General features: G+C 41.3%; 1 protein-coding gene across 1 annotated transcript; it reads left to right on the forward strand.

Annotated features, from left to right (window-relative positions):
• The first annotated feature begins 1834 nt into the window (after positions 1-1834).
• On the forward strand, positions 1835-9962 carry gata2b (GATA binding protein 2b). The gene is made up of 6 exons (XM_035147928.2): positions 1835-2033; positions 2355-2785; positions 3335-3925; positions 5479-5624; positions 8051-8176; positions 8956-9962. The coding sequence occupies exons 2-6, from the start codon at positions 2566-2568 to the stop codon at positions 9238-9240; spliced, it is 1368 nt and encodes a 455-aa protein (XP_035003819.1). The 5' UTR covers positions 1835-2033; positions 2355-2565; the 3' UTR covers positions 9241-9962.
• Positions 9963-11101: the final 1139 nt, after the last annotated feature.

Below are 11101 nucleotides of genomic sequence, written 5' to 3' on the forward strand. Positions count from 1 at the left end.
ATTTGCAAGATAGATAGATAGATAGATAGATAGATAGATAGATAGATAGATAGATAGATAGATAGATAGATAGATAGATAGATAGATAGATAGATAGAGATAATCAATTGAAAATGGGTTTCTTGGTCTGAATTGAATGTGCACAGAACAGCAGGTGCAGGAATTTGTGGTTTTAAATCCTAGTTTTTCGGTTTAAATGAGATCACATTAAGTGTGTCTCATAATTAGTGGTCCCATTGTAATTGGTTAGATAGTAGAAATCATTGTGGACCATATAAATGCTAATATGTGATATAGCATTCTTTTGGAAATTAATAACCTTTATTTTCAGATGGCTCGATGCAAGTGACCAAAATTCAGAGAGATGAAAAATCACACAAATCCAGACTAAATTCACATCTCTGGATCTGTTGCATCCAAACTCCAACTAAAAAGTTCCACACAAACCCCAAACACATGATGTTCTTATAAAATTCATTCATAGAGAAAAATAGAACAGAGTTTCTTCATGGAAACACTGTTTTAGTTGAATAATTAACTTAATTATGAGCAAATAAAACTTGTTGGTGGGTCTGATTCTTCAAAAAAAAAAGAAGAAGTAAATTCTCTAATCTAATCTAATCTAATCTGTGCAGTTAATCCACCTTGCCAGTCGCGTGTCGTGCAGTGATAGTGGACCTGCTCTTGGAAATCACAGTCGCTCTGGATGATGTACTTGATGTATTATTAATGTGGCCGCAGTGTAAATATCAGTTGCAGTGTCCTTCCTCGAGTTCATCCGCTGGGACCGCAGCAGCAGACTGCAGGCAACCCCCGTCTGTGTGTGTGTGTGTGTGTGTGTGTGTGTGTGTGTGTGTGTGTGTGTGTGTGTGTGTGTGTGTGTGTGTGTGTGTGTGTGTGTGTGTGTGTGTGTGTGTGTGTGTGTGTGTGTGTGTGTGTGTTTGCCTTGAAAAAGTTCATGTCCTGAATCTTTTTCCTTTTTTTCCTCTTCTTCTTCTCCAAGATGCACATGACGTCAGGAAACGGCGTCAAGCAGGCGGCAGTGTTGGCTGGCCGGGGCAGCACGCGCTCCCTCTCCAATTATTGTCTGTCAATCATGTGCGCGAGGAGGGAGGGAGAGAGGAAGGGAGGGAGGGAGGGAGGGAGGGAGAGAGAGACATAAAATGTGTAATAAATAATGAAACAATAACTATATTTTCTTCTTTTACATGTCAAATAATACACCTAAATCCATAGAATCATTATCAGAAACGATCACAAATCACTCACATGGGGGAGATTATAGACTTCTTAAAAAATATTTCACATTTATGTAACCGATATTAAAACGATACTTAAAGACTGCAGATTAACTGGAGTGTTGGGATGAGTTGTGTTGTTTATAGAAATTCAAACCAAAAAGATGCTGCAAGAAAAGACGTAGAGAATAAAACCATAATCTAGACCGACCTCTGATGTTGGTGTGTATTCATCACATTTTCTTACCAGCAATAACTAATGACCACAAGTAACATGGACGACCATAAAATAATAGTGACATAACAGATGGATTTATTGTTTTCCTGATGAAACATTAGTCACATCAAAGTCACATGAAATGCCAAATAAAAATCCTATTATAAGTCTGGGCTTGGAATATGATATATGATTATAATATAATATATATAATGTAATATATAGCAGCCCAGACCTATAATAGGATTTTTACATGAACTCTATGTGTTAGCGATGTTCTGGTGGTTGGAGTTTGGGGGGGTGTTGTGAGGTTTTTGTCGAGGTGCTGTGCAATTGGCTGAGTCAAAGCTTTATTGGAGACTCCTCCCACGGGCTTGACAAGCTTGGCCCCGCGCTGTCAGCCGCACTCAGCCTCAGTCAGACGTGTTGCTCTCAGTCCCAGTGGACGGAGTTTACTTTACGCCGACAAAAAGCCACCACAGACAGCTGGAGAGAGACCTGCAGCACCGACACAGACACCGGCGACAGGAGGAGTGAGCTGGTCGGATCCTGTGGATGAAACAACAACAGACAAAGAGGTAAGACATGTTTGTCTTTTTGACACCGTGGCTGCGCGTAATGGAGTGGATGTGAGGGGTGATGTGTGCGTAACTGTTGTGGGTGGAGATGTTTTAAAAAAAATATTACTATGAAGTTGCATCGCACCATGTACGACCTCAGCAGTGTGTATGTGTATGTGTGTGTGTGTGTTAGTGTGTGTGTGTGTGTGTGTGTTAGTGTGTGTGTGTGTGTGTGTGTGTGTGTTAGTATTGTGATGCTGACAAACAGAGAGCAAGCTTCATAACAACATCTACACTTCTGCCTTTAAAATATTAACATGTGATGTTTTCTTATTGAAGGTTTCCAGTGTCAAACTCGAGTCCATGTCCTGGACCAGAGAGGGATTTAACTCCGAGGAGAGAACAACACAAAGCATTAGTCATCTGCTGTGAATGGACACGGTGAAGATCTCATAAAGGACTAATTTCAAACCTGTGTCCTCTCCCTGGACATTATTTGACTCTCTAAATCGCAGCACACAGACACACACACACACACACAACCAGAGCCATGGATGTGACGGCCGAGCAGCCGCGCTGGATGCACCACCACGCCGTGCTGAACGGACAACACCCGGACTCCCACCACCTGGGTCACAACTACATGGAGCCCACGGCGCAGCTGCTGCCTCCGGACGAGGTGGATGTTTTCTTTAATCACCTGGACTCGCAGGGGAACCCGTACTACCACAACTCCGCCCGGGCCAGGGTGTCCTACAGCCAAGCGCACGGTAAGATGGAGCCTTTACGCAGGGGTGCTACTTTAATAATACATAAAAACACACCTAAGACTAAAAATCATCTAGCTACTAAAATATGAGTTGTAAAATATTTTATTTATAAAAATAAAACACCCTCAAATCATGAATTTATATTTAGTATTTCTTTTAAATTAAACGCCAAACACGTGACAGGTTTCTATTAGAATTGTGAATAATCTGTGTGTGATAAACAAGTTTATGTGGCGATCACATTTTTTACATTACAATTTTATGTAGGCTATTTCAGTCATATATTTCAGATGTAAAACATCAAATAAAATGGTTAACGCAACTTTGAATTTAATGTTTTTAAGATTCACATTTTAGTGCAGAAAAACTGGTCAACTTTTATTTTCACAACTTTATTTACAACCGATTTAATCCAGTGAATCAACAAGTCTTGTTGTTATTTAGTTATGTCCGCCTCCACCATCATGCCCCAGAAACCCAGAGATAAATGATGAAAGAGTCTGTCATCTTTGTGCGTAATAAACACTCTGTTGCTGGCTGATTTCACAGCTCGACTGACGGGGAGTCAGGTCTGCCGGCCTCATCTCATCCACAGCCCGGGGATTTCATGGCTGGACGGGGGCAAAGCAGCCCTGTCCGCCCACCACCACAACGCCTGGGCGGTCAGTCCCTTCAGCAAGCCCAGCCTGCACCACCCGGGCTCCGCGTCCCCCGGCGGCCTCTCCGCGGTCTACCCGTGCAGCAGCAACTCGAACACGATCTCCGCCCCGTCGTTAACGCCGCCGTCCCACAGCAGCCCGCACCTGTACGCCTTCCCCCCGACGCCGCCAAAGGACGTATCGCCGGACCTGGGGGCCGCGTCCCCCTCGTCGCTCACCAGGATGGACGAGAAGGACTCTATCAAATACCAGGTGTCGCTGGCGGAGGGGATGAAGATGGAGGGCTCCAGTCCGCTGAGGAGCAGCCTGGCCTCCATGAGCGCCCAGACGCCCTCCACCCACCACCCCATACCCACGTACCCCACCTACTCTCTACCGGCGGCACACGAGTACGGCGGCAGCCTGTTCCACCCGGGCAGCCTGCTGGGAGCGTCGCCCGGCTTCATGCACAAAAACAAGGGCAAGGCCCGTTCCTGCACCGGTGAGTCCCCTGCAAACACCACACTGACTATCAGCACCAAAATCCAATCACATACATTTCATACAGAGACTGTCTTTACTCTTTCCACCCTCTTCAGTCAGTGGTAACTAAACTAAAACTCAAAGGAAGGTAGCAAAGGAATACACTTTTAAAAATCTCCCGTGACACATTATATTCGAGATTATTCTTTTTAAAGTGCAGCTTTATATCGTTTTGCTCTGTTTTTACACGCATTGTTTAAAGTCATTGTGTAATATCCCTGTAAAAGGATTACTATAAGACCTCATTGCATATGAACAGACTCAAACATAAACAAATACAACGCCCATTAAAATCCAAGTCGTTTATTGATGTTATGTCAAGCAAATATACAAGATTATTCTCACACAAAGCCTCATGAGCTGTAATGATTATCAAAGAAAATAAAATACTTAATATTCGTTGAATGAAATAAAAAAGGTTTTTGATTAGTGCAGTTTGAAAGATGATCTCCTGTTTTATTAAATCCTCTATAAATTAAAAAAGACACATTAAAGCCATTTAATTTATACCATTGGCAATGTTGTAATGCCAGATTTACTTATTTATTTTTGTGATATTCTGTAAAGTATATTAAATCCAGCCTATTGCGATGTGTTGTGATTTGAGCATCATCCAGCTTTATTTATTTATATATGGAAATTGGTATTTGGAAAAAATAATTGAATAAAAATATAAATAGCAGTCATAGGCCTAAGCCTGCCCTGCACTGTTCTCCATCACAGAGACTGTGATAATCTTCTTTTGTTAACCGTGACTCTGTGGTTAAACGTATCATGTGGCTGCATCACCAACACTGAGCTGGATCCAGCCCAGAGGTGTGAAAGGAAGATCCTCAGGTGCTCTGAGCCCAAACCTCAGTTTATAGGCTACAGCCGCTTCTCTGTTACAGAAGACTACATTGGCCTGATTGTTATTTGATTACAGACCAGGAGGCTTCCACCTTCAAACCCGATCGTGTTTAACTAGCGTATTAGCATGGTGGGTAACCTGACCTCAGTTTAAATAACAAGTCTTTGAATGAGTTATGAGCTGACATCTTAACTGAGTGTAAAATGTATTTTGTTAACATTAAAACAAATACGAAATGAACTTAATTCTACTAATCTATTTTATAAAGTGGGAATGTATGGCTCTGCTGATGTGCAGATGCATCATCAGACGGTTTTATCCTGTTAACATTCTTTAAAAAGAGAATAAGCTTAAGAAATGGAGGGTGAACGCACAGAGAACTTACTGCAGATGGTAAAGCAAACTCTCTGATGCAAACTAAAGGAGTCAATTTAATTTCCAGCACATGCAGATGCTTTAGTAAGGGGTATAAAAGCAGAAGTACATGCTGTGATCTAAAGAAAATGTACATGCGCACTGTGCACAAGAACAAATCAATTCTTGTCAAAGCTGCTGATAAAATCATGCGTTAAAAAATTGGTGACGACATATAGGATGAATAAATGTAACTCCTTGTTAGTAATGCTTATTAAAAAAATGTCATATGTGTGTTTTCTCTTCAGAGGGCCGTGAGTGTGTAAACTGTGGAGCCACCGCCACGCCTCTGTGGAGACGTGACAGCACTGGACACTACCTGTGCAACGCCTGTGGGCTGTACCATAAGATGAACGGCCAAAACAGACCCCTCATCAAACCCAAACGCAGGCTGGTGAGTTTCTTCCTGTGCCACTTCACTTGTTGTGCATGTGTGAATGTTGGATGTGGCAGTAAATAAAAAAAAAAAAGAGTGTAAGGTGGAGGGGGAGAGAGGGTGAGGGGGTGCGTACAATGCCAGGAAAGTTATATTTTCCCAATCAGTTTCCGGGCATTGTATTTGTGGCTCACCTCGTGCTCTTTCAGCTCAGGCCGTTAGCAGAGTGGGACTATCTGTGTTGTTTCTGTTATCATTATCACTGCTACTTCTGATGCTGTCATTGATAGCAGGGCCACAGCACCATCACTAAAAACTCATAGTGAAATTTGTTGTGTGAGGTTCTTAAGTGAGGGCTGTTTTTTTTTGACACGTGGGAAGAAGAGAAACTGTCTAGTGAAAAACATGTGTCTCCAAATTTGGTGATTTTTGAAAACTTCAAACGAACTGAGGGATTGCTGTTCCTTTTCGGTGGTGGAGAAATGTCTCCTGTTTCTAAACCGACCATGTGAAAGCTTTGAGAAAATGCATCGTCACAAAGCTGTTGTTCTTAAGTACTTTTTTTATGATTCACAATTTTCTATGGACGTGTGGAGAGGATCAAAGCAAATTTGGAAATGATTAAAGTCAAATATTTCCCACCATGCCCTGCTTCAAACATCAGTGTTGCCCAGTTCTAACTTCATGTCACACTCATCCAGCTGCACGATTTAAGGAGACTTCAAATATTAAACACCAATTAAAGTACATTTGAAATATGTGATCTAATTTGAGGAAAATGCTTTGAAGACGGGAAACAAGAATACAACAAATACTATATACCTGTAATTCAACTACAAGATTATTTTAGTTTCAGCAGCAGCTGTGATTGTTCAAAATATTTTATTCCTAGATTCTGAGATAACAATTGAAAAGGAAGGTCTCTGCAGCCTGAATGCATCCATGCAACACTGTGCAGCAGTTGTGCATGCAGCAGGAGGCAGCTGTAGGATGAAGACAGTATTTGCAGAGTAAACAGACGCTGCTCATTAAATCAGTAGAGGCCTAATTAACAATGAACGACAGTGAGCTGCTACACTTTTAAACCTGGTAGTGATGAAAATGTTTTAAAAATGCTTTTATTTTGAAGAAACTAGACCAGTGTGACGGGATGGTTTGAGACAGAAGCGGGACAAGCGATGTAAAAACAGGGCTTGCTCTACATATTTATGCAATAAAAGATTAGTTATTTTAATTCATGCAAAAGTAAAGATAAGTGCGGAACTTGAAGGAAAAAAAGATGCAGTTAGAAAAGCGCACAGTGAGAAAAAACGGCATCATTTAACGATCATAATTTGAGGTCAGAAATTTGCTTCTGCTCTTATTATGAAGCCTGGTTCATACAATAGTCTATAGGCTGCAGGAGTGTTTATTGCAGTGCCTTTTAGTACAGGTTATAAATGCATATGCGGCCGTATATCAGGCCTGGTTTCCGTATTGCTGGGCCGGGGCTCGCTGCAGAGCTCCACAGTGGCAGCAGCCCTCCACCAGCTTCCTATCCGGATGCCTGACCGGTCCAGATAAAGCAGCGGGGCGGGCAGCCTGCTTCCTCCCGCGGCCTCCTGACTACACACTCCCCGCTCGGGCTGTGGTGGTCAAGCTGCTCCGCTGCTCCGCTGCTGACAGAGAAACGCACCGAGCAGCGAGAAACAGAAAAGGGCTCTGGGAGAAGTTATGGAGGCTGAGGAGTGACTGACTAACTTGTTCATGTTGTTTTAGTTAATGCAATTCTAAGAACATTGTAGGAGCGAGCATATCACTATATTTATTTCCTGTATTGGAAATACGGCTCGTTAAAAGTATATATCAAGTATATACTATTTATTATATTCAGGCTTGAAAAATGTACCAGAACTGAGATGAGGCTGCTCACTCATCAGTTTAAGATTTAGAGGTTCGAATGTGAATTTTAGAAAACTAAATTCAATGACTGAAATTCATGCGACAATTGTGGAATTTAATTTAAATTGAATGCAATTTTTTTGTTTTGATTTTAAACATGGTATTGAAAACGAAAACGTGTGTGTGTGTGTGTGTGTGTGTGTGTGTGTGTGTGTGTGTGTGTGTGTGTGTGTGTGTGTGTGTGTGTGTGTGTGTGTGTGTGTGTGTGTAAAATAAAATAATCTTTACTGTCAGTCAGACAAAACAACACAATGGACTATGGACACCTATAATAAGCATCTTTAACATTTCCAATTTGCCTTGATTTATAATAGTTAGTTGTGGCCCTAATGTCATAAAACCAGCTTAAATCAACAGAATAGAAAGTTGAACTAGTTTTATGTCTTATATATTGTCCACACTGAACTATATTCTTTAAGTTAAATGCATTCTCCAACTTGCCTTCGCTGTGTCTGCTTGTGCTGTTGACCTCTCATTAAACTCAGTCCTCTTTTTCTCCACAGTCCGCTGCCAGACGAGCAGGCACCTGCTGTGCTAACTGTCAGACGACCACCACCACACTCTGGCGGCGCAATGCAAATGGCGACCCTGTGTGCAACGCCTGCGGCCTCTACTACAAACTGCATAACGTAAGTCTTTGGCCGATGTTCTCCCTCACAGGAGTAGGCAGGCAGGTTGGACTGATTGTAGAGGGATAAGTGGCATGAAAGAGAAAAAGCAAGAGAAAGGAGAAGCGGAAGAAGAGAGTGAGGATTGTTTTACTCTCGGGCTCTGTTGGACTAGTTGGGGTTTTCTTTCTTTGTGCTTTATTGTTTCCATAGCAGGCGTAATCCCCTGAGAGTCATAAAGGTTGGACTGCTGATAAGTGGGACTGCCACAAGTCCAGACTCCAAATATATTAAGCCTGAAGGAATAATATTAACAAGCTAAAAATGTATATTGTGATGGATAAGTCTGGTCCTATTGTTTATTTTTCCTATTGTCAACAAATCCCATGAAAAGACCAAAACCAACAATTAACTAATTCCAGTGTTAAAGTGCTGTCTGTGTAAAAGTCTGATATAGTTGCCGCATTGTTGCATTTGTTGACATGTGACTGTGGTTTATTTGAATTCATTTGCACATTTGTTGCACGGTTGTTGAAAACATCAGTGGCTTTGAGGAACCTGTTTTCAAAGATTTACATTCTCAGTAGGAACCAGTGTGTATAGGGCCACACATTGGATAGGGTAGTAGGATATTGGGGGATGAATATGTTGACAATAACAGGTACATAGAATATTGTAAACTTAACAAAAGAACTATCATGATCCATATTTGAAAATTTATTTGACTACTAGTTCATGAAATTCATAATTTGTGGGTTTGATCACATCACTTATCTGATCACCTTTCCCTCTGCACACAGGTGAACCGGCCTCTGACCATGAAGAAGGAGGGGATACAGACACGCAACCGGAAAATGTCCAACAAATCTAAAAAGGGCAAGCGGTGCGGAGACAGCTACGAGGAGTTTACCAAATGTCTGCACGACAAGAGCTCTCCGTTCAGCGCCTCCTCTCTGGCCGGACACATGTCCATGGGCCACTTGTCACATTTCAGCCACCATGGACACATGCTCCCCACACCCACCCCGATACACCCGTCATTTGGCCACCCGCACCACTCAAACATGGTGACGGCCATGGGCTGAGGAGGCGAAGACGGGGGTTAGCTTCGAGCTACTTTGTGAACCTGAAACAGTTTGATGAAGGGTGTATGAGGGTCTCACTAGAGGACAGTGAGGACAATGTTAGACATATGGTTGGTGCGTCTACATCTTGACTGTCTCTTGATTGGTTAGGCCAGTGGTATGTCGGAGAAAAGATGTATCATGGGAGGAGAGGACCTTTTTACTTCTTATCTATCTAGGTACCTATTTTGATGGAGGAGGATTGTGCCTCCTGTCAGACACGTCATCACTCCTCGTAGATCTCCTCTAACAGTCCCCGCTGACGCCCTGAGTGTCTGCAGTGAGGTTCAGTATGTGCTGAGCAGGTTTATATAACTGTGAATATTGTAAATGTGTTCGAAAGAGGGGGACGTCCCAGACAGAGTTTTCCCCTTCACAACATTTAACGAAAAAGATGCTGGATTTTTTCCTCATGGACAATTTTAAAAATGAATTTTCACAAAAGAAACAAGCAAACAACAAAGGTTTATGGATCCTAATTTGACACTGTTTATTATAATTATTGTTATTATAATTATTATTGTTATTCAGATAATTTATTTTTACTGCCTTCTTTTCTTTGAATATATCATTTGAATCATAATATGGATACTGTTATCCCAGTTATGAATATATTTCTAGCTGAAGTGCTTTGTCTGAGCTGTCAACATTTATACTCATATGAAATAAAGAGATCAAGTTCATTATCCAGTCTGTTCCGTCTATTCAATACCAAACATGTAAGTCTCTGAAATAAGAACAGATACAGTAGTGTTCATATTGATTATTGTACTGACTAGGACTGATTAAGTATCGACAAAGTACAGTGTTGAATTTGATTTGAGAGACACAAGAGGTGAATGTATGTTACACAGTCAAACTTCATGAGGGCACTATTGCAAGTTCACTTAAATGAAAGATATAGTAATAACTTTTAAATGCATCACACAGTTAATGATCTTATGGTAAACATATGCATCAGATGCTCTGTATCATTTCCTGTGTCCCTGTTTTTCTCTGGATCGAGCGATTCATAGTTTTTTGTGTGTGAACCATTTTATCCTGATATTGCTCCACAATATCTCTGCACCCCCCTACTCTGTAAATTCACCCAACACTTCTTCCACCCTGCCCATCAGAAAGCACAGGTTTGTAATCGTAAAAATATGCTGGCTAATGTTGTTATTAAAAACATGTAATTAGCATTAATGAGTGTGAAAACTTATTTTTCTTGCAGGATTCTACAAACATAGAGAAGTTTTGCCCAATAATCTTATATTAACATCGGATCATGTATATGTATGTGACTTTTAGTTTTCTTCTCAGCTCATTGTTTCAGTTTTGTGGGGCACAGCTTTATGCTCTCACAGCATTGTTGTTATCTGCAGCTGTTTTTAGTGGAAAAGCTTTCAAACTTGACTATACACTATCTGCTCAACCGCAAACAGCAGACAGACAAACTTAGCGACACGCTAAACATACTGTACTGGAGCATTTAGCACATTTTGAGCACACACACCCCCACCCAGTACGTTGGTGGAGACTAAAAACAGGTCAAATGGAGTGAATATTGGACTAACATTCATCTATTGGACCGGAGCATGACTCCAAATGAACACTAATGGTGCTCCCTGTCTGACTAATAAGTAAATATGCAACTGCTAGCAAACAAGTTGGTCTTATCAACAAGGAGGGTGACATGCATTTGTTAGTTTTACAGCTTATTTCAGCTTACCCCCAAAAATGGGTTATTACAGACAAGACCAGAAAAAGAAGAGCAGTGCGACAATTTTAATGGATAAAGTTCCCTTCCCAATTTTATATCATTTATTGTCTGACCAAT

This window comes from Hippoglossus stenolepis, chromosome 3 (assembly GCF_022539355.2).
Source record: "Hippoglossus stenolepis isolate QCI-W04-F060 chromosome 3, HSTE1.2, whole genome shotgun sequence".
In the NCBI taxonomy this organism is placed as follows: Eukaryota; Metazoa; Chordata; class Actinopteri; order Pleuronectiformes; family Pleuronectidae; genus Hippoglossus; species Hippoglossus stenolepis.